General features: G+C 36.5%; 1 protein-coding gene across 1 annotated transcript; it reads left to right on the plus strand.

The window, feature by feature from the left end:
• The first annotated feature begins 14451 nt into the window (after positions 1–14451).
• Positions 14452–18146, plus strand: LOC120333199 (kelch-like protein 23). Its single transcript, XM_039400570.2, has one exon. The coding sequence runs from the start codon at positions 14522–14524 to the stop codon at positions 16484–16486; it is 1965 nt and encodes a 654-aa protein (XP_039256504.2). The 5' UTR covers positions 14452–14521; the 3' UTR covers positions 16487–18146.
• Positions 18147–25947: the final 7801 nt, after the last annotated feature.

The raw sequence follows: 25947 nt of genomic DNA on the forward strand, positions 1-25947 counted from the left end.
CTCAGTTCTGGAAAATTTTCACGGAGTAACGATTGCCAGAACTTGATCATGTCAGATGCACTTGGGACTGAAGAAAGCTCATCAAATTTAATTTTCAATGATGGATGAGTTTTCAAGTCAATTTTTTAGGCTTGGGCAATTCAACTGGTTGTTCAATGATTATTGGGAGATATTTGGGAAGTCTGGGCAATGGAAAATCCATGTTTCAAGCTGATAAATAACGATTTTCTATTTTTCCAGAAGTTCTGAACTTTTTACTTCAGTAAGGAAAAAATAGTAAATTTTACTAATTTTTGCTAAAAGTTTAGAATGAATGTCATTAAGTTCGCCACCTCTAATCATGCAATGCGCCACGTTTGGCGCATGCGCCATAGGTGGGCCACCCCTGGTCTATGCCATGTTTTTGGACGGCTCAAAACAATGAATCTGACAGTGATAAATCAAATTCCACAGTACGGCACCAGGTTGACATTTCAGTTGTCGAAAGTGAAGAAGTAATTCTTTGCTACGAAAGATATCCCATATTCAAGGCAAAGTGTAGAACTGTTCACTGTGAGGATAGACAAGGAAGTTGCTTTATAACTAAAGTGTTCCAAACTGCGATGCATTGGCCATATTTTACCTTGTAGAACACAAGGAAGGTACTGCCATCACATAAATAAGCTTTGTAACCAAACAGAAAATCAGGTTAATGAACAATGTTCAACAGACTGGATAACACCTACTCATTTGACAGAAAGAAGAAGGAAAAATCTCCAAGTGGCAGAGAAATATTAGGAAGGAAGTTCGAATGCATGGGCAGTCTTACCAATACAGAAAAAAAAAATAAAGAAATTAGATTGATTCCCAAAAGAGAAATAAAGAAAACGTGTTCTAGTTCATGTAAAAAAAAGTGCAATGAAATATTTTCTGCCAAGGACAGAGAAGTTTTATTTGAAAATTATTGGAAATCAGATAACATATTGTGAAAAAGAATTTATATTACGAAAATGATTGAAAAATGCAAAATTAAAAAAAGCAGATTGAGACCAGATATTAGTCAGACGCAAAAAAAGAGATGTCAGTTTCAAATATTTTCTTCAGAAGGAAAGTGGAGATCAGTTTGAGGTTTGTCCGACAATTTTCCTCACAACTCTTGATGTTTCAAGAAAACAAGTTAGAACAGCAATATCAAAAGAATTTATTAGAAGCGTTGAAAGTGATATGCGTGGTATAACTGTAGGGGAGATGCGGGAGAGATGAGCCATTTTTTATATATTTAGTTATATCTCCTCAATCGTTCGTAGCAATTTGAAGACGCTCATATCATCCAAAGGTCATTACCTGTGCTACATTACGGTCACGTCTCTTTTAATCCAACCGACCCTGTTTTTGAGTTATACCAGTTTTAAAAAGGGATGTCAGATGTCACAAGTCTCCTGCATGTTGAGGAGAGTTGTGCATACCATTGATGAGAGTTGAGCCGCTACATGCAGAATGACACGGGAAGTAGCGTTTAAGTTGCAATCGGGAGAGTATCTTTCACAACTGTGAGATGCTAATACTTCTGTATCGGAACCGTGAGGCAACTGGGCAAATTTAACTTGGCTAATCTTAAATATGAGTCAATGCATCTATAATCTTATTTATTTTTGTTAGTCAATACAGAATGGAAACGAATTATACCACCGAAGCCTTCTTATTACACCTTGGTAGCACCTAGAAATCGAAAAGAAACGTTTATTCATAAGTTGAAATAGCGTGTGACAGAGTATGTGAAAATCAAAGACTCCATTTATCGAGGTCACAAGAGAACGTGAACTGGGTGCGACGTGAAGTTCCAATAATGCTAGGGATTGGTAACTTTCTTGTAATGTCTTTCTTCGACCAAAGTGCTTCATCTTCGACATCCAGAATAAAAGTAGTTCGGTCATTTACGCTTAAAACCCGGCGGAGAAAAACTCCTTCGAAAGCATCAACTCTTGCGACGTAGTGAACAGTTCGAGATTTTCCACTAATCTTGACTATGACAAAATCGCCCTCGATAATATTTTGATCTTCCTCCTCTAAGTCATCAGTATCGTCGCACAATACATTCTCGTTAGATTCACTTTCACTCGAAGAAGTGCTACATCCGGATGGTGCTACCCTCACTCTAACTGTTTTCTTGTTTGCAAAGAGCATTTTTTTAGCCCGACCGAAGTTCCTTGATCTATTTTTTCTATCCTAGCCACTGATTTCGCTGCTATTTCCTCTCTAACTGGCGTGTCTGTCAAAATTTTCGTGCTACCTTTTTTCCTATTGGAAGCTTTCACCTTCTTTGGCCCTGCTTTCGGTAAAGGTAGTATATAACTTGGAGACACATAAGGAGTTTCCGCGTTGGTAGTCTGCACTGCTCTAGTCCAACCAGTATTGCTCTCAACGCCAGTTGCTGATTGAATTGTGTTATCTTTTTGGTTCGTGGGAGTATCGGGATTTCTCTGTAAACCTGACACGCTTTCAACATTGTCTACTGCCGAGAAAACTGGATTTTCGCGATCTGTAACTGAAGATGGCGCATAGTCTTCTGAGAATACGTCGCTGTTGAAAGGCATAATACCAGTGCTGTGGAAGCCAGCTAGGATATTACGCGGTACAAATGCGCAGATGTGAGCTTCGTTCACCAAATGAGCTATATCGTATATAGACACAGTCTTACCCGGATTGGACCTCATCCAATTATCCATCGCGCGCGCGTAGGCTTTTTTGTATGTCCATAAACAGTCTTGTCTAAAGGCTGGAGTTTGTGGGACGTGTGTGGAGGGATGGTCAACACCACAACTCCGTTCGCCTTTGCCTTGTCAACAGCTGTCAGTGAAACGTGGGCCTCGTGATTGTCTAAGATGAGCAATACCTTTCTGTCGGGTGTACAGCGTGTATGCTTAATGAAGTGATCGAGATAGTTGACAAACGTTTCCTCGTTAATCCAACCCGCACCGTCAGATCCCAGTGGCGCACCTCGTATGAAATAATTACGATAATTGACACGGGGAAATACCATGTAGGGCGGAATAAATCCACCAGCAGCGTTGATCGCATTGACTACGGTTACCAGCTCACCTCTTTCACCTGATGTGACAGAACCAATCTGCTTAACCCCTTTTTCCGTAACAATGCTCTCAGGCTTTTGCACCGTATGGCACCCTGTTTCGTCGATGTTATATACGCCTTGTGCCTCGAATTTGTGTTGGTCCATTACTTTGGCAAGGTTTTTGTGGAACTGTCCCACTGTATGGCGATTAAACGCCGTTGCTCTGGCTAATGAAGTAGCTTCTGGACTTCGAAAGGTTATTGCGTGCTTTCAATCCAAGCCAAAACCCTTGACCAGCTTTTTTGTTGATTTTCCAAATTTCTGGCACATCGACACTGTTTCTTTCTGCAAACTCATACGCCAAACATCGGCATTTATCTTTGGATAGGCCATGGTAGTTTGCTGCAAGTGTTTTGATGTGACTAGCTAGTTCAGCTTCCATTTCAGGTCTGAATATCATATTCTTGAGCTTGCAATTCTTGTATCCGCTTGTACCAAGCGGGTCATGTTTTTGTTTATCCATGTATCGCTTAAGCGTCATTCGGTCCACATCAAATGTTCTCGCTGCCGATCTAATACTGCATCCCTCTTTTACTGCTTCTGCCACCCTTTCGACAATTGACGGATCACTTCCACGGGTTGATTTTCTTTTGTATGTTTGCGGCATCGTCTGATAAAGAAAAAATAGGATGAAAAATATATCCAATGCAGGAGCGTTGAGCCACGGCGAAACCCTCCTGGTGACCGCTGGATCAACCCTCCCATGATCGGCCATCTTCCTATTTGAGCTCCGCTACTGCCGAATGACTACTCGACGTGCGCTACAATAGTCTCCATTAGAGCATCACAACATGGACTACACAATGACTTAATGTGACTAAACCACGACCTGTAATATTATTAATAGTAAACATATTACCTGAGACCATGAAATTCACTTTTTGCTGCGATTCCAGCTTTTTCATTACCTGTTTTCCACCAGAGCTACAGAACGTCTGCTTCTCACAGCCAAATATAAAGTAATGACACAACCTACCAACAGAGGGCGCGCGAGCATTCTATTACTAATGCAAGTTGCTAATTTTGGGGGTGGAACAAGTCTCCTCGTGGCTCAAGTCACCCGCATCTCCCCTACCCCATAACAGATTTGATTCAGAAAAAGTGGAAAAGGTAATAGAACATATTTGTATATATAAAACAGTTCAAAGTCACTATGTCCGAAAGGAGTCTAAATATCAATATTTGCCTCCAACATTAGATGTGGCTACTATTCACCGAATGTACATACGATTCTGTGCAGAAAATAACATTGAGAATCCTTTGAAATACGGAACTTACTTATACATTTTTAATGAAAATTTTAATATAAAATTTCATCAACCCAAAAAGGATCGATGTGACGTATGTGATGCATGGAACAATACAAAAGAGTCATTGAGAACTACAGAAATATTAAAATCAAAGGCAGAGCATGATCATGAAAAGAACTTGAGCAGGGTGTTCAAAGCACAAATAAAATTAATAGCACAAGACAATAGGCATATTCAAGCATCAGCATTTGACTTTCAAAAAACCTTCCTGGCACCTGCAGGAGAGAGTTTCTCATTTTATTATAGCATGGGACTGCGAAACTACAAATTCACAGTTTTGGCGGCTTTTAAAAAAGTTCATTGTTACTTGTGGAATGAGGAAGAAGCAAAAAAGGGCTCAAATGAGGTGGCGTCTGCACTGTTGCTCTACTGGAAATTTTTACAAAAAAGGGGCGTGAAGAGTGTGTACCTTTTTTGTGACAGATGCGCAGGACAAAATTGCAACCGCATGGTATACAATATGCTATCCCTTGCCCTTAATTGGTTTGGATTTTCAGATATAAAGTTAAGCTTTTTTGTTACAGGGCATAGCCAAAACGAGAATGACTGTGCACATTCTCTTATTGAAAAAGATTCAAAACGGCTGCACACCTTTACCACTGATCAGTGGGAATCTGACAACATACGAGCATTTACTAAAGGGAATAAACATAGAAACATAACTATGGCTAGAATGTCTCATAGTGAAATCCTGGATTTCAAATTTCAAAACTCACCATGTTTCAAGACGTTTACAAATCAAACCTAAAAGTGAATGGCTCAAAGATCAAATGGTTGAAGATCATGCAGGCCAAGTATTCTGGTGGAAAACCTGATAAGTTTTTCTTCAAGTACTTATATGCAGAAGAAGAATATCAGGAAGTTTCATTCATAAAAAAGTCGAAGAATTTCAGGAACCCTGGACATGTTACCCAGGATGAATGAAAAGAGGAGAAGCTACAAAAAAAATGGGAATTACAATGGAAAAATATGATGCCTTAATGAAGCTGTGTAAAAAAAATCTCATTTCACCGCAATATCATACGTATCATATGACAGTCTCACCATTCGAAATGATGAAACAGATGAATCAGATAGTGATGATGAATCTTCCTCTATTTAGATCGATTCACCAGTTTCAAAGACACAGGGTTTCAAACCCTTTGAAATGTTTTTTGATTTTTCATATTCAGTTTCTTTTTTGTTCCTTTTTTGAAAACTTCACATTCACAATTTGTAGTTCGTTAGTTGTTCTGTTGTTTTGATTCAATACACAAGTCAAAAACAACAACAAGGCTGCTGTGAAACTTGGGCAAACTGGCATTAGTAAGCAGAGATATGTTAGGCCAACTAGACCTAAGTCACAATCATAGGAATTTGCGTAGTGCATCTTGGGCCTAAGAACCAATGGGTGACAGAAAGGGCCTAAGTCCGTCAATTATCACTGAGACCAGAATAGGCCAAATTCCTCTAGGGGGGTAAAAAATGGAAACGAATCGAAGTTGAAGTGCCAAAAGATGTTGAATAAAAAGCTATTATCAGGGACATTATCCTAGCCAAAGCTCAGATCTTCACTAGATATACATAACTAGATATTCAAGTATGATAAAATTCAAAATTGTTTTTTGCGATTTTCTCAAAACTCAAAAATGTGACTTAGCCCCGTTCTGTTCTCATCCGGCGATATATATATATATACTTGTATATATATTATGAACATTAAATTTACAGATTGAAGGATTTTTCTTCATCCTTTGTTTTCTGTAATCCAGCATCTGTATTTTTTTTGTTTGAACCTATATATTTATAATCAATATTTCAAATTTTTAATCATAAATCATTGTTCATGTCCAAAATGCGCAGAATTGAAAAACTAGATTTTTTGCATTGCTATTCAAAGCATCTACAGTTGTTGTTTGATTATGCAATTTTAAACATAACAATGTTTCAAAGTGTGTGTACTATCTAATAAATACGCAATTATTAATTTCTTAGTGATATAGATTAAACTGTAGCTAGGTTGCCAGTAAGTAGTCTGTACACAAAGACAGGACTTGTATGACAGTCTTGTGTGTATTGAAGAAGAGTTGACAGTGACCTAAACTCGAGTGTGTTTGAAACGATCGCTCGAAACCCGGATTCTGGATATGTAAGGATTGAATATGGTGCACCTGGACAACCCACTTACAAGTTAGATACATACGACCAGCAATGAACTTCTTCAGCAGGTGTGAGGCCAAAGACGGTACACAAAAAACTTTTGTATGAACTTGGAAGCGTTGAAGTTATTCTTCACATCTTGCACATCCTCGACACCGAATGACCTGACTTGCAAATGGTCAATATATGATGGCACCTGCCAATGAATCTCAAGATTTACCCATGAATGCCTGTAGCGCAACGAGCGTTTGTTGTTTTCACAGGAAATCATTTCCTCTACCACTGACAGGAGAGCCACCCTTTTCAACAATGCGCTACAATCACTGTTGGTGTTTCCTATTAACAGTTTGGGAATTAAACCTATAAAATTTGTTTGCGATATGGCAAAGTTCTCAGTGTTTTAGTTTTCTTGTCATACCGTGCATCAAATGTATAAGATAATGAGTATTTTCATCCTTCCTTCCATACCACAGTTAGTGGTCTGGGAAAACTAATAGTTTTTTAAAGCAGCCGAACTGTCTACTTCGGGTTGGCAATAATTTGGACTCAGACTTCAATTTTAGAAAAAAAACTTGGGAAAATCTTCTTCAATAAACGGCTAAAAATACTTAGCCATGGTACACTACGGGTTTCAGTCAGAAATTTGGATCCCTCTTGGTTTTGAAATACGACTTCACAGTCACACATATAAAGAATATTAGTTTATTCAAACACATCCTATTATTTCAATTCACTCATAGTATCACTGCTATTACTGCTTGTTCTTTGCCTTCTATTATTTACTTTTATTGCAATCATCTCATCCTTCTGTGTTGTATTTACGTTGACAAGTTCCATGCTCTATGCTTTGCAATTTTATTCCTCTCGTGTAGTTATATATGAAGAATGTCCCTTATGTTAATGTGAAATTGGTTTAATTTGAAATGTATTCTAATACTGCTATTCAATTTATTTTATATATCACATATTAAGTATCTATGTTCTTTATTTTTGCATTTAGTTTATTCCATAAAAAGTTGATAAATCTGTTATACATATTCTACCAAGGTCAAAGATCATGTGTATATGCTCTGTTACTCATACTTTTTGGAACTCAAAAGTTCATGATAATATTTTCGACTTCAATTACAGTATTTTCGTATACCGTAACAGGCTTGTCTTATTTGCCGAGTAGATTTATTCTCCGGAAAATACGGTATTTCTTGACCATATTTCAATATTGTGTTTGCAATTTCAATTAATTAGATTTTAAAACCATGGGTGTCTCTGCTTCATAACCGACTTCCCATCCGTGGTAAAATTATTTGTTCATTTATTTGTTCAACATTTTTGCGCAATTTTGTATTCATATCGCATTTTATTTTACTGGCAGGAATAAGGAAACTTGACAATGACATCATACATCCCGGGGGAGAGGAAGGAATTACTCGCATGTACTAGATTGAACTAAATTTAAAAACTTGCCGCACACCATTCAAAATGGGCACTTCTCCGATGGCCGCACAATTTTTTCCTGGGCCGCAGTTTGCACACCTTTTCCGTATGTGAAAAAAAAACTAGCACGAGAAAATTTGTCGACGTGTACGACTGAATTGAAATCTCTAATTTGTCAAAATCGCTATCAGAAAGAATAAGTTATTTTTACACAACGCTTAATCGCGTCTTTCACTCCGAACAAGACCCTGTACAAGCAGCCACTGATATCTATCATTTCAATTGTTTTAGGCGACATTTTATATATCAGATAGATTAGATAAATAGTTCATTTTTAAATCCGTCATGATAAAAAACAACGACGCACATAGGATTGAAATTCACGGAAATTGAGTAAAACTTTGATTAGATTTAAAAACACCAGACATATAAGTACTTCATGCGAAATTTCACCTTGTGATATTTAATATATACAAAATCACGATTAGATACTCAAGAATCGGGTTTAAAGTTTGTGATCATTGCGATAGTATGCAGATATAAATGAAAAAAAATACGATGATATATAAACTCACTAATCGGGCTTTGAGCTTGTGAGCACTGCTAAATTATACGCCTGTGTGATGCACGCATGAGCAGGATTTAGGTACTGGAGTACCTAAAAGGTGCTCCAGAAGTATGTGCACCATTATGTCGCACAACCCGAACCCTAACCGGTACACACATACTATGTTCAGGTTGTGAGCATACTCCTGGAGCTCCCATATATTAACCCTGTTTGACTATTTTAGCCCAATTACAGCGAAATTAAATTTACAACTGATTTGTCACAAAAATGACCAATTAAAGAATCAAGACAACAAAAATTTGGTGACATTTTGTAAAAACAGTATAATATGAAAATCAAGTCTTTCCGTGTTACGAGTCGCCATTGAAGTCGGTAATTGTAAAATTATTCAAATTACGCAACATTATGTAACGTTCACTGCCCCGCAATCAAGTAACAATGAGTTTCCATTTAAATTATAAAGGTGTTGTTTATTCATACCACAGCCCCCTACACACCCCTGCGTTGTAGCATCTTTAGTACTTTTCCATTATGTTCACCTTTGTTCCAGGCTTACAAAGTAAATGAATCTTTTTTGTAATTTGAGGTTCTTTATGTTCCGACGTTTTGTTGATGAGAATAGTCGCCGTTTTGACAGACGAAAGATTGAGGTTTTTATATCTATAGCAATGGGCTCATTTTGTCCAGATCGGAAGTTCGTCATTCTGAATCACAATATATTATTCAGTTTAATATTCCATACACAGGCTTGTGTCGTTGTACCTGGGACCTTATGAACAGTTTAAAATTTAGAAAATTAAGATCAGGGTTATGAATATTTATTTGTTGGTTAATATTTTAGAATTCTTGTTTGAAATTTGTTTAGTTGTTTGTTTTCTGAATTGATATGTTGAATTATACTTTGGCTAGCTCTATTTCGTGATTATGATGGTGCAGTGACGTAACTTTTGAATGACGTAGTCAGGTAGGGGTCATTAATGACTTATTTATTGCAAGAAGACCAGATACAAGTACCTGGGTAAAGCCGCGGGCCACAATTTTATTTAAGATAGATATAGGGGAGTCCATGCCTAGAGGGTGAGTTGAAACGCATAAATTTCTAAAGAAAACCACTATTCAAATTTATTTTCACACCGACTACGAATTCAGTGAGAAACACGTTTTTATAACATTGTGTATTTTGCAACATATTATTGCTAGCTGTTTTTGCTAATATGACAGTGGTACTTGGTGGCAACGCAAGAAGATTGGAATTGCTCGCACATACCAGATTAACTAAACTAAAAACCCGCGTGCACGCTATTCAAAATTGGCCCTTTTCCGCTGGCAGCACAATTTTTCCTTATGAGCCGCATTTGGTCCGCAGTTTACACACCTTTGGACTAAACAGTCGGTAGGAGCGATGGGTATGCTCCATTAATTACTGTAGATTTGACATTTTAAGTCTAAATCAGGACTACTCAACTGGCGGACCGAGGTCCAAATCCGGACCTTTCGAGTATTTGATTCGGACCGCACCTGCTTTATTTTGGATCATCAGCCCTACTCTTGTAGTTTCCTTCTATAAAATGACTTTTATAGTTACGAATATATATATGTAAAGAACTATAACATCATAATAAACAATCCTGATTTGCTAATATTCATTAGCCGGTCGGGGTAGTGCGCCTTTAAGGATGCCGAAATATAATTTCTGTAAAGACCGGACCTAAATAACTTTGAAGTTTTGGATCTTCGGTGAAAATAGTTGAGTAGTCCTGGCCTAAGTCTTATTGGGTTTCTCAATGCAGAGCTTTAATTGGGCGAAAGGCTTGTTTGTGACTGTGACTATTCAATCCGTTCTTGCCTTTCCTTTGAATTAGTATAAATATTTGCATCCCAAATATTATGTCATCTCTGCATCTTTACATTTTGTTGGAACAAATATGAAATCTTCTGTCCCCTTCTCGCCCCTTTTATCCTAATTACCCAACGCTTGCGCACCTTTCTGAGTTGTGATATATATTTAATACAAATTAAATAATTAAAATATTCTTATGAAGTGAAATTGATGCTATGTTTTAGGTTAGGATAGACGTATAATTTAGGGCTTGCTGGAATAATTATAAAATATTTGGTGTCTCAAAGATGTTTTTCCCATTGATATATGTCTCACACTCATTCGCAGACTTGTCCATGCGACATATTTTACGTCCCATTCCCATCCCATAGCAATTATGCCTGTCTCATCCTATCCCATGGGATTCCCATTAAAATAAAATTCAATAAAATTTGTTAAATTTAGGTTTAGCGTCTAATAAATAGGACTTTCTGTACAAAGAGACATGCAGAACAACAAAATTTACGGACTTTGTTAACTATTTATTCATAACTATAATACATGTGTTCATCAGCCCTTTCACGAAGTATATTGTTGATGCTGAATATATTTTGTTCTTTATAACTAACAATAGAGCTATTATCAAATATATGGACACAAAGTCCATAACGAAATGTTTTACAATCATTTCAACGAAAATCATACGTTTTTCGTGTCCTACGTGTCCCATGGTAAATACAAATGTGTGCTGTACTGCTGTCCCTTCCCATCCCATGAGACGTTTGCCAAGGGATTCCCGTGGACAAGCCTGCTTATGTTCGTTTTACTGCGCATGCATATTTTAGGACTGAGCAGAGTCTTAAATCAGGGGTGTGCAACCTTCAATACAGTTGGGATATAAATATATAGATATAAATATACAGATATAAATAACAGAGTGAAACCGCGGGCCACACCATTATTAAACATAGGCTTACTATTGGTTTCAGGCAAAAATTTTTGGTTTATTGATCTTATGGATGAGGGTGTTCCTTTTCCACAAGCTCCGTCATAGAACTCAGGCTTAGGCTTTGCAACGCAAAGGGATTGGTATTACTCACACGTACTACTAGATTAAACTAAATTAAAAACTAGTTTCGCGGGAAACTCACTATTAAAAATTGGCAATTGTCCGCGGTTTGCATTCTGCAGGTTGCACACCCCTATCTTAAATGATTGACATACTACGTGAAATATTACAATAATTAATAGAGTGCGCTGGAATTGTGGGCTCGGCTAAAACTAGCCCTTCCAAATGATTTTTGAGCATTCAATACACCTGGTATGTGACATCACAATGGACAGTGGCAAGCAAACTACCTATGAAGCGTGGAATGAGCATTCTAGCTAGACAATAGAAAATATGAGTCAGAACCGCGATTTGAAAGCGTAATGTTGCAAGGGCGCAAGAATGAAAATTCAACTGCACAAAAGGTCTGGTGCCACCCATACTTTTGCTCAGAGATGAGTATTCTTTACTCCTGATTGAATGCACATAATGCACCGCCATAATTTAAAATAGTTTCAGTAGCTCTTGGCATTTCAGTTGTTGTCTGTGGCGTAACTTATAGGCGAGTTTCCATCACCATTGACTAGTGCGTATAATGCACTACCAACATTTTGAATACCCCCAAAAGCATTTGACATTTAGGTGGTTTCCAGCCGGTAACTTCGCTCAGATATGAGTCCCATTCTTTACTGAGCGAGTGCGCACACTGTACTACAATAAATCTATAGTCCAGTGGTTCCCAACCTTTTATGGCTCGTGGCCCCCTTCCGGCGACTTTTTGCACTCGTGGCCCCCCTGTTCACCATCCCAAAGATAGACGTGTTGGATTCTATTATGTTTTACGACCTTTTATGCAATGCAGAAACAATCCAAAAGTCCGGCTTTTTAGTATACAATCAATGGGAATCTTGCACTTGGGACTGTCTGACGAGATATTATATTAGGCCCCGTCATTGATATAGCCTGACAAATGTCACTGTTAACATCAAGGCGGTTTCCAAATTTTGTTTCCTTCGACAGAAACCCGATCTTTGCCAATGTTGCTTTCTTGTCGAATCTAACTCGCTTGGCAACCAAGAAACCGATGTCAACGAATTTCATCTTGGGTTGATTTTTGTCACAGTGGTTTGAGGTTTATGTCAGTGGTTTTCAAACTTTTTGAAAAATTATGCATAACGGTCCCCTTTCAATTTTTCTGATTACTCGCGGTCCACTAAATAAATGAAAGCAAATAGCAACGCGGTATATCAAGCATTCATTTATTGAATGATATTAAAACAGTTCGATGAGATGGGTACGCCTGCTTGGCTCCTACTAGCTTCCACTTCTAACTTGGGTTCTGTTTTGGATAATGCAACTCTCGTATCGTGTCTCACGTCCATTCTGTTTCAAGATTTTGTTTTAATAGCGAGTAATGTAGAAAAAGCTGTCTCACATTCGTAATTTGTTGCAAATGGAATAAGCATCTTTAGCGCCATCTTAGCAAAATCGGGATGGGACGGGGCCACTGTGTTTTTTTTTCTTCAGAACTTTTCCCGGCAGAATTTTACATATGAATCGTTATATCTAAATTTATTTTTTATGGCATTTTTAGGGCATTTTTAAATTATCCCGTAAACATTTACAACCAGACCCACACGCCTTCCATAAACAATACGCTCTGATTTACGGTACTTAACACGTTCTCCAACGTTTGTTATACGTAATAATGTCTTCGGTAAAGCGTGTCGTGCTTTGGAGAAACACTATAAAAGCATGACATCAAAATTTTACTTCAAATCAAAGTGCTTCTGTGCCGAGGGTAAAGTTGTCTCGGGGTCCCCATAAAATCGCTTCGCGGAACCCTAAGGGACCGCGGACCCCAGTTTGAGAACCAATGATTTAGAATTCAGATTAGATGGACGTAATGACTCATTGCTCATTACATACGAGCACATTCTCTCTCATCTCGAAATACTTTTGTGAAGCCAACGTGACTGTCGTTCCATTTTCATATTTTGGGCATCAGGAATTTATATATGGGATTTTGTGTCTATAATACGATAGTGAAGGTTATCTCTCAGTCTAGTAAACCGCCCGTCTGCAGATTAGACGGCCTACCAGCGAACTATTTCGATTGATAGATTATAAATTCCATCATGATTATCAAACAATTCAAGATAGCAAATAACATAGCCATGTACTGAAACTACGGTAAACGGAGAATTTTAAGAGGAAAGTATGCAAACGAAGTCGTTTTATATTCAATTATTAGCCTTGTGTCGTGACCCCCCTTGAACTGCTTCGTGGGCCCCGGTTTAGAACCACTGCTATAGTGTTTCTGCACCCCATTGGCATTTCAGTGGTCGCTATATTGCTCAGAGATGAGTCTCGTTCAGTACTGAGTGAGTTCGCATACTACACTACCATAATTATAGTTTTCGTAGCTCTTGACAATTCAGTGGTAACTTTGATCTAAGATGGGACTCTTTTACTTCTGAGTGAGAGCTTGTAATGTGCTGCCTTAGTTGTAAATAGTATCTTCAGCTATTGAAATTTCACTCAATAATGAGCCCTTTTTACTTATTTGTGAGGGCCCATATTTCACCACCATAATTCTAAATAGAATCAGTTTCTCTTGGAATTTCAGTGATTGTTCGTAACATTGCGCAGAGATGAGTCCATTCTCTTACTGAGTGAGTGGATGATGTACTACTAAACATTGGTATGGCTGACAGGAAAGCCAAGTTTGTCCAATATTGAATAGTCAGCTCTGTCTCTCGCTAATCAGAAAGACACATTGCAATATGTGTTGTTTATAAGAAAGACTATAACTTGAGAAAGTAGATATTAATCAAGTAGATAGAAAATTTCAATCTTATGTCGCAGGAATGTTTGAAAATCGCTGCACTAGGACATCTATATTACAAATTTGGATTTGACGTTTTTGTAACCTTGAATGATGTTTCAATCTCTCCTCTATATTGTGTTGCAAAATTGAAATTCTCCAGTACTTCCAATATTTACCTAATATTTACAGAATCTAGTTAGATAAGAATCTTGCTGTCATCCACACTTATTATTGAAGTTTTGTCTTTTGTAAATCTGTTCCAAAATGGCTGATTTTGAAAAATCCGTAAAGATTACCCACTCATTGAATGTACTTACATCATTTAATGAACTAAAACAATCCAACTGCATTTGTAACTTCACAATCAAAGTTGGTGACAAATCTTTCAGAGTCCATCGAGACCTGCTTGGCGCAGTATCAAAGTACTTCAAAGGCATGTTTTCGAGTAACATGGTTGAGGCTCGGAATGGTTTTGTCATTATGAAAGACATCTGTGCTGATGCTGTAGGGCAGTGTGTAGATTTCATGTATACTGGTGAAGCAAATCCATCCATGGAATCTGTTGAAAATACTTTGTATGCTTCCAACTTAATGCAGCTTGAAATATTATCAGGTATATGCTTCAATTTCATGAAAAACAATTTGTCAGTGCAGCATTGCTTTCTCGTGGTCAGGTTGGCAAGACTTTATAATTGCACAGAGCTACAAACCATTTCTGAGCGATTCATTGTGGATAATTTTGAGTCTCTGATTTTGGGTGAAAATTTTCTACATCTGAGCAAAGAAGAACTCGTATTTTATCTGCAAAAGTTGGATAAAAAACATGGAGTAGTTTGGCATGCTGTGAGAAGTTGGATTTCAAACAAAGATGAAACAATTGGATCAGAATTAATGGCGACTTTGCATTTTGAAGAGTTTCCTTATAAATTTTTGCTCACTGATCTTCTAAATGATTTTTTGGTAGAAAGTTCTCCAGATGCAAAAAGTTTTGTCATCAAGAATTTGCTTTCGAATATTGATGGGTTGAAAGAGAATTTGTCTCTCGACACTTTATTTCTTTTGAGGAAGATTAATCGGATCGATAACAAAGTTTGCTCAGAGAATGTGAGAAATATAATCAATGAATTTATGGCTCAGAATTTTGAACAGATTGTACCGCTGGATGAATTTGTCGAGTTGGAAAAAGATGAAATTTATATCTTGTTCAAATCTCCGGAAACAAAATATTCTTCAGAGAAAATTAAATGGGAAGCTGCACTGAAATGGGCCAAACAAAGTCGTCGTCATCGGAAAGTTTTTCCAGACTTGTTCGAGTTGATAAAACTTGAGGATTTTCCTGGTGATTTTATTCGACAAACAGTCAGAAATGAACCTTTGGTTAAGGATTCGCACAAGTGTAAAGATTTATTGCTTGATGTCTTTGTCAGAGCCCCTGTGACTAAACTGGTGCCACACATTGCTGTCTCAACAGAGACTGACATAAAAACTCTGAATCTCCAAACAAATCAATGGTCTAGTTTGCATTCAGATTATAATGTTGGAATTCATCTTGTCAATGTTAAGGGACAATTGTATGCTTCAGATGGGAATGAATTGTCTTTGCTACAAGACGGTCGGTGGACTAAGAAGGCTAAGATTGGGAGTAAGAGTGATGGATTGGATAAGATTGTTTATCTCAAGGGTGGGATTTATATTATCAACTTAGATCAGCATACAATGCGATATAACATTGCCGAAGACAGATGGGATAAGAATTTACCTTCATGTTGTCTTGATTATCGTTTTTGTGCTGCTGCCTCTGATGAGTTTATATATGCGATGGGAGGTTGGTCAACACAAAAAGAAGCAAAAGTATACGATCCTGGAACAAAGAAATGGTCTTCCCTGCCACAGATGATTTATGGAACAGCAGATGGAGCAGCAGTCGTTTTTCAAAGTATGGTTTATGTACTGGGAGGTTGGAATGGAGAGCGCTCCCACAACCTTGTTCAATGTTATAACCCTGTTGTTCGATCATGGGCACAAATTGCAAGTATGAAGATGAATAGAAGTTGGTTGAGTGCATGTGTTGCTGATAATAAAATGTATGCTATCGGTGGTGCTAGATGTGAAAACCAGACTGAGGATTCTATTGAAACATTCAATGAAGAAACTGGTGAATGGGAAATAGTCTGTGAAATGAATTGGCCCGGGGTGGACTGGGTTCATTGCTGTAGCTTTGCTCGATAGATGAGTAGCCAGTGATAAGAGTTGATGTCGATAAAATATTCTTGTTTTTTGTAAATAGGCTACTATCTGTATTAAATTTTTTTATTGGGTCATTGGGGGTGATTCAACTTCAAATAATATTCTAATATCGATGCGTGATATTACTAGCTGTATCATCAATGATAATTTTTCATTTCATGATGTTTTTAATTTGCTATAAATCTACATAATAAAATTTCCACAATTTTATATGAATTCTGGATACAACGTTGTGATGTGATTTAGTTTTCTTTTTTTCATAATTACCAAGAAACTTCAATATCACCCATAATTGCGACTTGGCTCACTTGCTATCAATTAGCAAAATTGCTGTTAATAATATAAGTTTACTTTTAAAGAATATTTTAGTCTCAACAGTCAAATCACTTTGTTTTAATTCGTCAGAGATAACAGTGTTTTTAAAACTAAATTTCCGACTTTACAAACTTAATTAAATATCGAACCTTGGTTGTCGCTTTGGTCCCCACTGCTCCCGCGACTTCCTTTTCCGGTAAAAATGTTTTTTGAATTTTATTTTTTATCAATTTGTATGTTATCATTTACTGAATGGTAAAAAAAACTTGAGTATGACTATTCTATCTTTACTCATTATTTCACGGTTCAGGAAGTCATGATGAAATGCATCGACTAAATACCTAAACTTCTAGGTAAAGATCATCTCATTTAAGTCATTGGTATTGATATAACTGTAACAAATCCTTTCTGCACAAAATGTTGGTGTTTTATTTCTTTCTTATCAAGTTTGCACTTTTAGGGTTAAATTACACTACTTATTTTATATATTATACACACTTATGTGCATTGTATTTATTGATTTATTTTGCTTGATTTCACTCATATTTTGCAACTAATATGGAATACAGAATTTCAGTTTTTGTGAGGCATTTTAATACTAATAATATTTCGAATTCATTTATTATACAGTTCAGTTTCATTTTCTCTCCCTCCATATGCATTTGCATACTCCATTTGTAATATCATAGTTCATCCAAGTCTGTATTTTGTAAGAAAGAACAATGGATAATTTTTTTCACACTGAAAAATAAGTAATTGTGACAAGTTGGAATTTTTTTGAATGTTTTTGTAAGTTATTTTCTTTAATTGCTAATCCGAGTTTTTGTATATTTAGCTTTGGTATATATATATTTGATTTATTGCTGTTTTCTTAGTTTTTATTTGTTTTTAGTTTCTTCTGTACACTGTTGGGGCAAGCTGTGCATCTTCATAACTATATACCGTAATTACCATTCGTAGGAAGCTCAAGTTTCATCGAACTGTTTTTGTAGCTATTTTCACATATTCTATTTTCCACTGTGATAGCAAGTTGTGCGATTCCTAAATATTCTGGTTTTCTTACATATTTCATTTTGATCTCTGCACTTAATACTTTGTAATTAATTTTTATATTATCATTTTTGGGATTCTCAAGAACCCTTCAAGATTGAATTTCTGACATTTGCACTACAGTTGTTAATACATAGCTGTTTATTTATTTTGGTGACAGAATAACTGATTTAATCGTGTGAATTTGTTATCGAATGTGAATATATTTATTATTTTTTCGATCTATAGATTAAACCGTAGCTATGTTAACAGTAATCTGTTCACAAAGACAGCAGTATTGAAATAGATTTGATTATTTAGTGACCCACACTCAAGTTTGTTTAAAACTGATGGCTCGGTACTATATGCGACGATTCGATATGATACGCCTGAAGACTTAATATTTACACAGTTGATCTTCAATATATGATATCGGAGAGAAGAAAAGTGATAAGCTTATATATGAAAATCTGGGGAAGGAAGAGTTAAAATAAATAGTAAATCTGTTGGGTTAGTGACCGAGTAGCTGAAACACTCTACTTAACCATTTCGCATTGTATCAGCGGGTAAAACCTCAGGCTCAAATCCATCATCCATCGTTGAGTCTGGGCAAATTAACATGTACTAGCTATGTACAAATAGTCCTGACATCTTGCTCTTAGACGCCAAAAAGTTGAAAAAATTCCTTGAGAAAGGTTTTTTGAATTTTGTGTTGGAAATGCTGAGATGTTTTTTTAGTTCGGTTGTAAATTTTGATTTTCACCGTTAGAATCTGAAATTCTGACTATGAGAAGTTTGAAAATAGGACTCGACAGTTGACAGCCCTGTTTTATATGTATGATATCTTTGACTATCTGAGCTGGACCATGGCGAAATTGAAAAAAATAGTTAAAAGCGGGTAAATACTCAAACGGAGGCGATTTTCTGAGAACGGAACAATATCAAAAACAGTACTATAACTATGGGCAAAACGACGTTGGAAAAAATAAAGGACAACTAGTATCTTTTCTAAATACTAGGAAAGGACAAGTACATGAAAGCTTAATTAAAGGATTGTCCTTTGAAATAAAGGACGGTTGGCAACCCTAGTACCAGGTTAGGGCTTCGGGTTATGCGACATCTTGGTGCACAAACTTCTTGAGCGCCAAATTACGTGTTTCACATATCATGTGTATTAATCACGCGCAAACGTTCCACCTGTGTTCAGTAAAAGCACTTAAACCCTGAGTCCCGATGCATTCTAGTCTCCAGTCGTTCAACCACTAAACCAACTGGTTGTTGACGAGATAACTCGAGTAACTTTGTCAGGGTGAAGGTATGTTTCCACGAAACTCCTCAACACTGCATTCTATAGATAATTATTGAATGGCACGGGGGGAACTGCTATAGTTCATTTGTCAGGATAAACTCGCTATTAGAAAGAATCAGACCAGATTAAACTTTTTACTATACGACGCTTGATCGCGCTTTTAACTCCGAACAAGGCCTTGTACAGGCAGTCACTGATATCTAACGATTTAAAGAATTTAGGCGACGTTCTGTATATCAAATGGTTTTGATATATAGATGATAATTTATTTTCAAGTCCGCCATGATAAACAACGACACATAGTACTGAAATGCATGAAAATTGAGCAAAACTTCAATAAGGTTTAAAAACACCAGACATATAAGTACAACATGAGAAATCTCATATTGTGATATTTAATATATACAAAATCACGATGATATACTCAAGAATCGGGTTTTAAGTTTGTGATCATTGTGATAATATACAAATATAATTGAAAAACACGATAATATATAATCTCACTAATATGGCTTTAAGCTTGTGAGCATAGTTAAAAATATACGCCTGTGTTATGCACGCAGGAGAAGTAGAAATACGAACAATTAAGTAACAATCACGGACATATATTTCCCCTGTTTGACTATTTTAGCCCAATTTTAGCAAAATTATACTTTTAGCTGATCTGTTACAAAAATTGCTTATACGACAAATTGAACCTTATTAAAAAAGTTTGGGTGAAATTTTGTAAATTCAATGTAATATAAAAAACAAATCACTCTACGAGTTGCCATTGAAGTCTGTAATTGTAAATTATTTTGAATAACGCAACATTATGTATCGTTCACTGCCCCGCAATCCAGTATAAATTCCCTCTAAATTACAAAGGTGTTGTTTATTCGGACCACAGCCCCATACACACCCCGTCGCCAGTACTTTTCCATTATGTTCACCTTTGTCCCAGACTGACAAAGTAAATAAATCGTTCTTTATGTTCAGACGTTTTGTCGATAAGAATAGTCGCCGGACGAAGGATAATGTTTTTATATATTTAGCAATGGGGAGGGAAAGGCCGATCTTATAATCTCTTTTAGTCCGGCTCATAGTCCAGGTCGGAAGTTCGTCATTCTGAATTATACAATATATTATTTAGTTTAATATTCTAGATAGGCAGGCTTTTGTTTTTGTACCTGGGCCTTTATAAATAGTTTAAATTTAGAAAATTAAGATCAGTGTTATGGATATTAATTTGTTGGTCGATATTGATAAACAACTATACTCTGGCAAACTTCATTTCGTGATTGTGACATTGCAGTGCCGCAGGTTGCACACCCCTTTTCTAAATGATTCAGTGAAATATGATAATAATGGAATGCGCTGGCATTGTAGGCTCGGGTGAAACTAGCCCTTTCCAAACAATTTCCAAGAATTCAAGGCACTTGGTATGTGACATCACAATGAACAGTGGTAAGCAAACTACATATGAAGCGATAGGTGAGCATTCTAGCTAGGCGTTAGAAAATATGAGTCGGGGCCATGATTTGACATTAATATGTTGCAAGTGCGGGAGAATGGAAAATTGAACTGTATAAATGGTCCGGTGGCAAACATTACTTTTCTCAGAGATGAGCGTTCTTTACTCCTGATTGATTGCACATAATGCACCACCAGACTTTCAAATAGTTCCAGTAACTCTTAGCATTTCAGTGGTCGCATGTGACATGATTTATAGGTGAGTTTCCTTCACTATTGTGTAAGTGCGTATAATGCACCACCAATATTTTAAATATCCCCAATAGCTATTGACATTTGGGTGATTGCCATCCAGTAACTGCGCCTAGAGATTCTGAGATGAGTCCCATTTACTACTGAGTGAGTGCGCTTAATGTACTACAATAATTCTATATAATTTCTGTAACCCGTTTTCATTTCAGTGTTTGCTCTTTCGCTCAGAAATGAGTCTTATTTACTACTGAGTGAATTTGCTACACTATAATAATTATAGTTTTCGTAGCTTTCGTAACTCACCACCATAATTCAGAATAAAATCAGTCGATCTCGGCATTTCAGTGGTCGGTCGTAACGTTGCACACGAATGAGTCTCCTACTGATGAGTGCGCGTAATTCATTTAAAAAAATTTAAATAATTTCTGTAGATCTTGGCGATTGGGTCACCAGTTCCATCGGTCGCTTTGCTCTGAAATGAGTCTATTCTACTACTGAGTGAGTGTGTATGATGCACTACTGAACATTGGTATGCCTGAGAAAAGCCAAGTTTGCCAATTGTTGAAAAGTCAGCTTTGTCTATAGAAAATGACTAGGTTGAGAAATTAGATTGCAATGTACAGCAGGGGTGGCCAACACATCAATCAACTCGAAGTTATTGTCTCATTCCAAGAGTAGTGTGATAAATTTTATTCGCATCGGAAGCAATAGCATCAGAATGCCCATATTTTTCTAATTCTAAACAAGTGAAGAATCGGAGTAGATTTAAATCAGATTCTAAAGTTTGAGCAGTCTTGTAACATTTGTGGTTATGAAATATTGTTTTTGCTGTTTAGATAATACATGAATACTGGGCAAGGATTTTTAAGAAATTTTCGACACATCAACTGGAAAGATTGAAATTAACAAAGTAAATCGGACAGAAAATTCACAAATTAGTGTGATCATTTCATTAAAAACTTGCCCAGAGAACCGAGCTCATGGGCAGCTGTGGAATTTCATTTGTGCGCATGTGCAGTTATCTGAGTATTCAATACTCGTTCGTTTTGTGTATTATCGATCGGGAGCTATTTTGACAATTTTAGTCAATTAAGGTCGAGAGCAAGTTAGCCAGCCCTGGTGTACAGGATAGGTTTTTGATATTTATCCCGAAGATAGAAAAGTGCAATCTTATGAAGAATGAAGGTTTGACAATCACCGCAACAGGACATCTTTATCAAAAAGTCTGTTTTGTAACCTTGAATGTTTTTTCAATCTCTTCTTCTCTTTATTGTATTGCAAAATTGAAATTCTGTCAAACTAATTAATTTACTTAATACAAATATTACACAAGCTAGTTAGACATCTTACTGTCATCTACACTTATCATCGAAGCTTTGCCATTTGTGAATCTCTTTCAGGATGGCTGATTTTAAAAAATCTGCAAAGATCAAGACTTTATGATCGTACAGAGCTACAAATCATTGCTGAGCGATTTATTGTGGATAATTTTGAGTCTTTGATTTTGGGTGAAGATTTTCTACATTTCAGTGAAGAAAATCTTGTATTTTATCTGCAAAAGTTGAATAAAAAGCATGAAGTAGTTTGGCATGCTGTGAGAAGATGGATTCTAAACAAAGGTGGAAAGATTGGATCAGAACTGATGGGGACTTTGCATTTTGGAGAGTTTTCTTATAACTTTCTGCTCACTGTTCTGCTAAATGATTCTTTGGTAAAAACCTCTCCAGAAGCAAAAAGTTTTGTCATCAAAAAATTGCTTTCGAATATCGATGGGTTGAGAGAAAATTTGTCTCTCGACACTTTATTCATTCTGAGGAAGATTAATCGTCTTGAAAACAAAGTTGACTCAGATAATGTCAGAAAAATATTCAATGAATTTATGGCTCAGAGTTTTGAACAGATTGTACCAATGGATGAATTTATTGAATTAGAGCAAGATGAAATTTTCTTCTTGTTCAAATCTCCGGTAACAAAATATTCTTCAGAGAAAATTAAATGGGAAGCTGCACTGAAATGGGCCAAACGAAGTCGTCGCCATAAGAAATTTTTTCCAGACTTATTTGAGTTGATAAAACTTCAGGATTTTTCTGATGATTTTATTCAACAAACAGTCAGAAATGAACCTTTAGTTAAAGAGTCGCATGAATGTAAAGATTTATTGCTTGATATTCATTTTCCCAGAGCTCAGATGGGAATACTTGTCCCACATATTGCTGTCTCGACAAGAACAGGTATAAAGACTCTGAATCTCCAAACAAATCAATGGTCTAGTTTGCAGTCAGATGATGATGTTGGCATTCATCTTGTCAATGCTGAGGGACGATTGTATGCTTCAGATGGGAATGAATTATCTTTGCTGCAGGATGGGCAATGGATTAGGAAGACCAAGGTTAAAAGAAAGAAAGTAAACGATAATACAGTTTATCTCAAGGGTGGGATTTATATTATCGGCTTTGATCAGCATACAGTGCGTTATGACATTGCCAAAGACAAATGGAATAGGAATTTGCCCCCATGTCTCCTTGATTATGGATTTTGTGCTGCTGCCTCTGGTGGGTTCTATATGTTCTAATATTTAAGCCCAGAGTATTCTACTACCTACCAGTATATTTATTGTTATTATGTGTAACATATTGTTGTGTTTGGAGTTAGAAATAAATTAGTAGAGAATAGATGACCACCACTGCCAGCGCGCAGCCGGGATTTTCAAAATCGGAAATTCTCATTGCCGCCTGCAACACCCACCGCGATTCCGCGCTTGTTAAAAGAGCCGTCTTGTCAGCGTATAATGATCATTCTGTTACGTAAAATATTCAATCCATGACAACTACGAGATTCTAAAATATCTTTGTATATTAATTTAATGTGTCCAACATAACTCGCGGTTGCTTCTTCTTACGTCAAAAAAAAACATTACTATTCGGTCCACGGAAATCTGTGACCTAAAATTACGAGATAAACTGCTTGATGTATTTAATTTTAATATGTATTTTTGCAATCTTGCCAACTCGTTATTGCCGTTAGAAAAATCTCAAACAATTATATAAAATCCTGTTAAGTGTAGAGAATAATTCATTTCATACAATGAATATACATATAAAGTTTAGCAGTAAATTAAAAATACATATTCATCGCCGCGATTATGCCACCTGTTAGAAGAGTCGACTTTTACAACAAATAATATAACAACAAATATATATTTTTCTGTTGTGCAAAGTGATGAATTCGTGACCAACACGGGCATATTTAAAATGTCTTGCTCTTATTAATTTAATTGTCTTCAATTTAAACTGCGGTTGCGTCGACAAAATAAAATCCTCACCACTCTTATATACCATTGCAATCAGCGGCCATAAAAATAAAAACGTGAGGTAAACTGTCCGATTAAATATTGTTTTTATCCGTATTTTGCGAATTCGGCAAATATTTAGATGTACTTGTTAACAGTGACTCCGCTCGATCGAAATGCTCAGAGTAAAATATCTCAGAGTAAAATTTATTTCATCACAATAAAATTGATTGAATATACCTCAGAATAACTATAATATAACATTCTCACAACCAGGGAAAAAGTCGTGTTTTAAACCTTGTATCGTGTTAACCCGAAAATATTTGACGGCAATTTAAAGTAAAGGATAATCAGGCAAATCCCGCCCTCAGTGACGATACGTTCCTAAACGCTGACCAAACATAATGTGCACACGAAATTTTGTGATTTTCACTGCCTAGAAAAGCGTTTTTTAAATTTTCGCGGGACTCAATAAAACTTATGTTGTTTACGGTTTTGTTTTCAGTATTTTAAATTGCCGCTTTTCAATCAAAAAGTTGCGTTGTCTTTAGAAACTCGCCGCCTATGAACGTATTTACCAGATTCACAATTCCGTGCGCATACAAAAATAAAATAAATGTTATCGTTATCGTGGAACAAATTTGTGGAAAATTTTCGTTTTAGAGAAAATAACACAATCGTAATAGCGTTTACGGGCCTAAATAACACGTTACGCTGATGAGTGATAAAAACAATCGCGCGCAAGTTTCTATCGAGAATGTTTTCATTCAACGGAAACGTCTTGAAAGCGGCGTCGAAAATGTGTGACGTCACACAAATATCCGATATTCTTATGAACGTGAATTCCGATATTCGAATAATGAGATATTCGAATACATTCGAATACTTCATTCGAATTGGCCATCCCTGGTTATAACCCTGTTGTTCGCTCATGGACAGAAATTGCAAAAATGGAGATGAATAGATTCAGATTCAGTGCATGTGTTGTTGATAATAAAATGTATGTAGTAGGTGGTGCTAAAGATAAAGGTCTGAATAAGGAATCTATTGAAACATTCAATGAATTATCTGGTGAATGGGAAATAGTCTGTGAAATGGATCGACCTAAGCTGGAATGGGTTTATTGCTGTAGCTATGCTCAATAGATGTGTAACCATTGGTTCAAGTTGAAAATGCTATATGTTTTGTCGAACAAATTTTGATTATTTGGAAAGGGCTATTGATCAACTAACATTACATGATACTCATGGAGTTAAAAATGGGGCAAAACTTCTTTATGGATATGTTATCAAAAGGGCTTTAAAGGTCTTCAAAAGTGAATACTTAAAAAAGGGAGATGATGAAAAAGCAAAAGTTATAGATCAATTTTTCAATTTGAATTGGTGTGCTATATTTGGAGATGCTGAAGCGAAATCAATAACCAGCAGACAAAAAAAAAACTAAGAACACCAGAGGATTTACCCATAGGAATAATTCAAACTAATATATCAAGAAGGCAAAGGAACCGGACGCCTTGTGCCAAACCTGGTCCCGCCTGGTATTTTGTTTGGTTCAAAAATTTTGTCCGATGCTGAAGTTCGGATAAAATGTGCAGTCAACGTAGAAAATCAATTTCTATTTCCATCTTTGACTGGAACATGTCAATGGGCCTTATTGCACTAGTTAGTACAATTGCAAAATCTGCTGGTGTGACATCAAACTTGGCGGCTACTAAAATGAGGCACAGAGTGTCGACGTTGTTTGCAAATTTGGATGTACATGAGCCCCAAAGAGCTATTTTTTATGAACATATGGGAC

The sequence above is a fragment of the Styela clava genome, chromosome 11 (assembly GCF_964204865.1).
Source record: "Styela clava chromosome 11, kaStyClav1.hap1.2, whole genome shotgun sequence".
Classification (NCBI taxonomy): domain Eukaryota; kingdom Metazoa; phylum Chordata; class Ascidiacea; order Stolidobranchia; family Styelidae; genus Styela; species Styela clava.

Coding starts and splice junctions, on each gene's coding strand:
- LOC120333199 (XM_039400570.2), top strand. CDS start 14,522: ATGGCTGATTTTGAAAAATCCGTAAAGATTACCCACTCATTGAATGTA.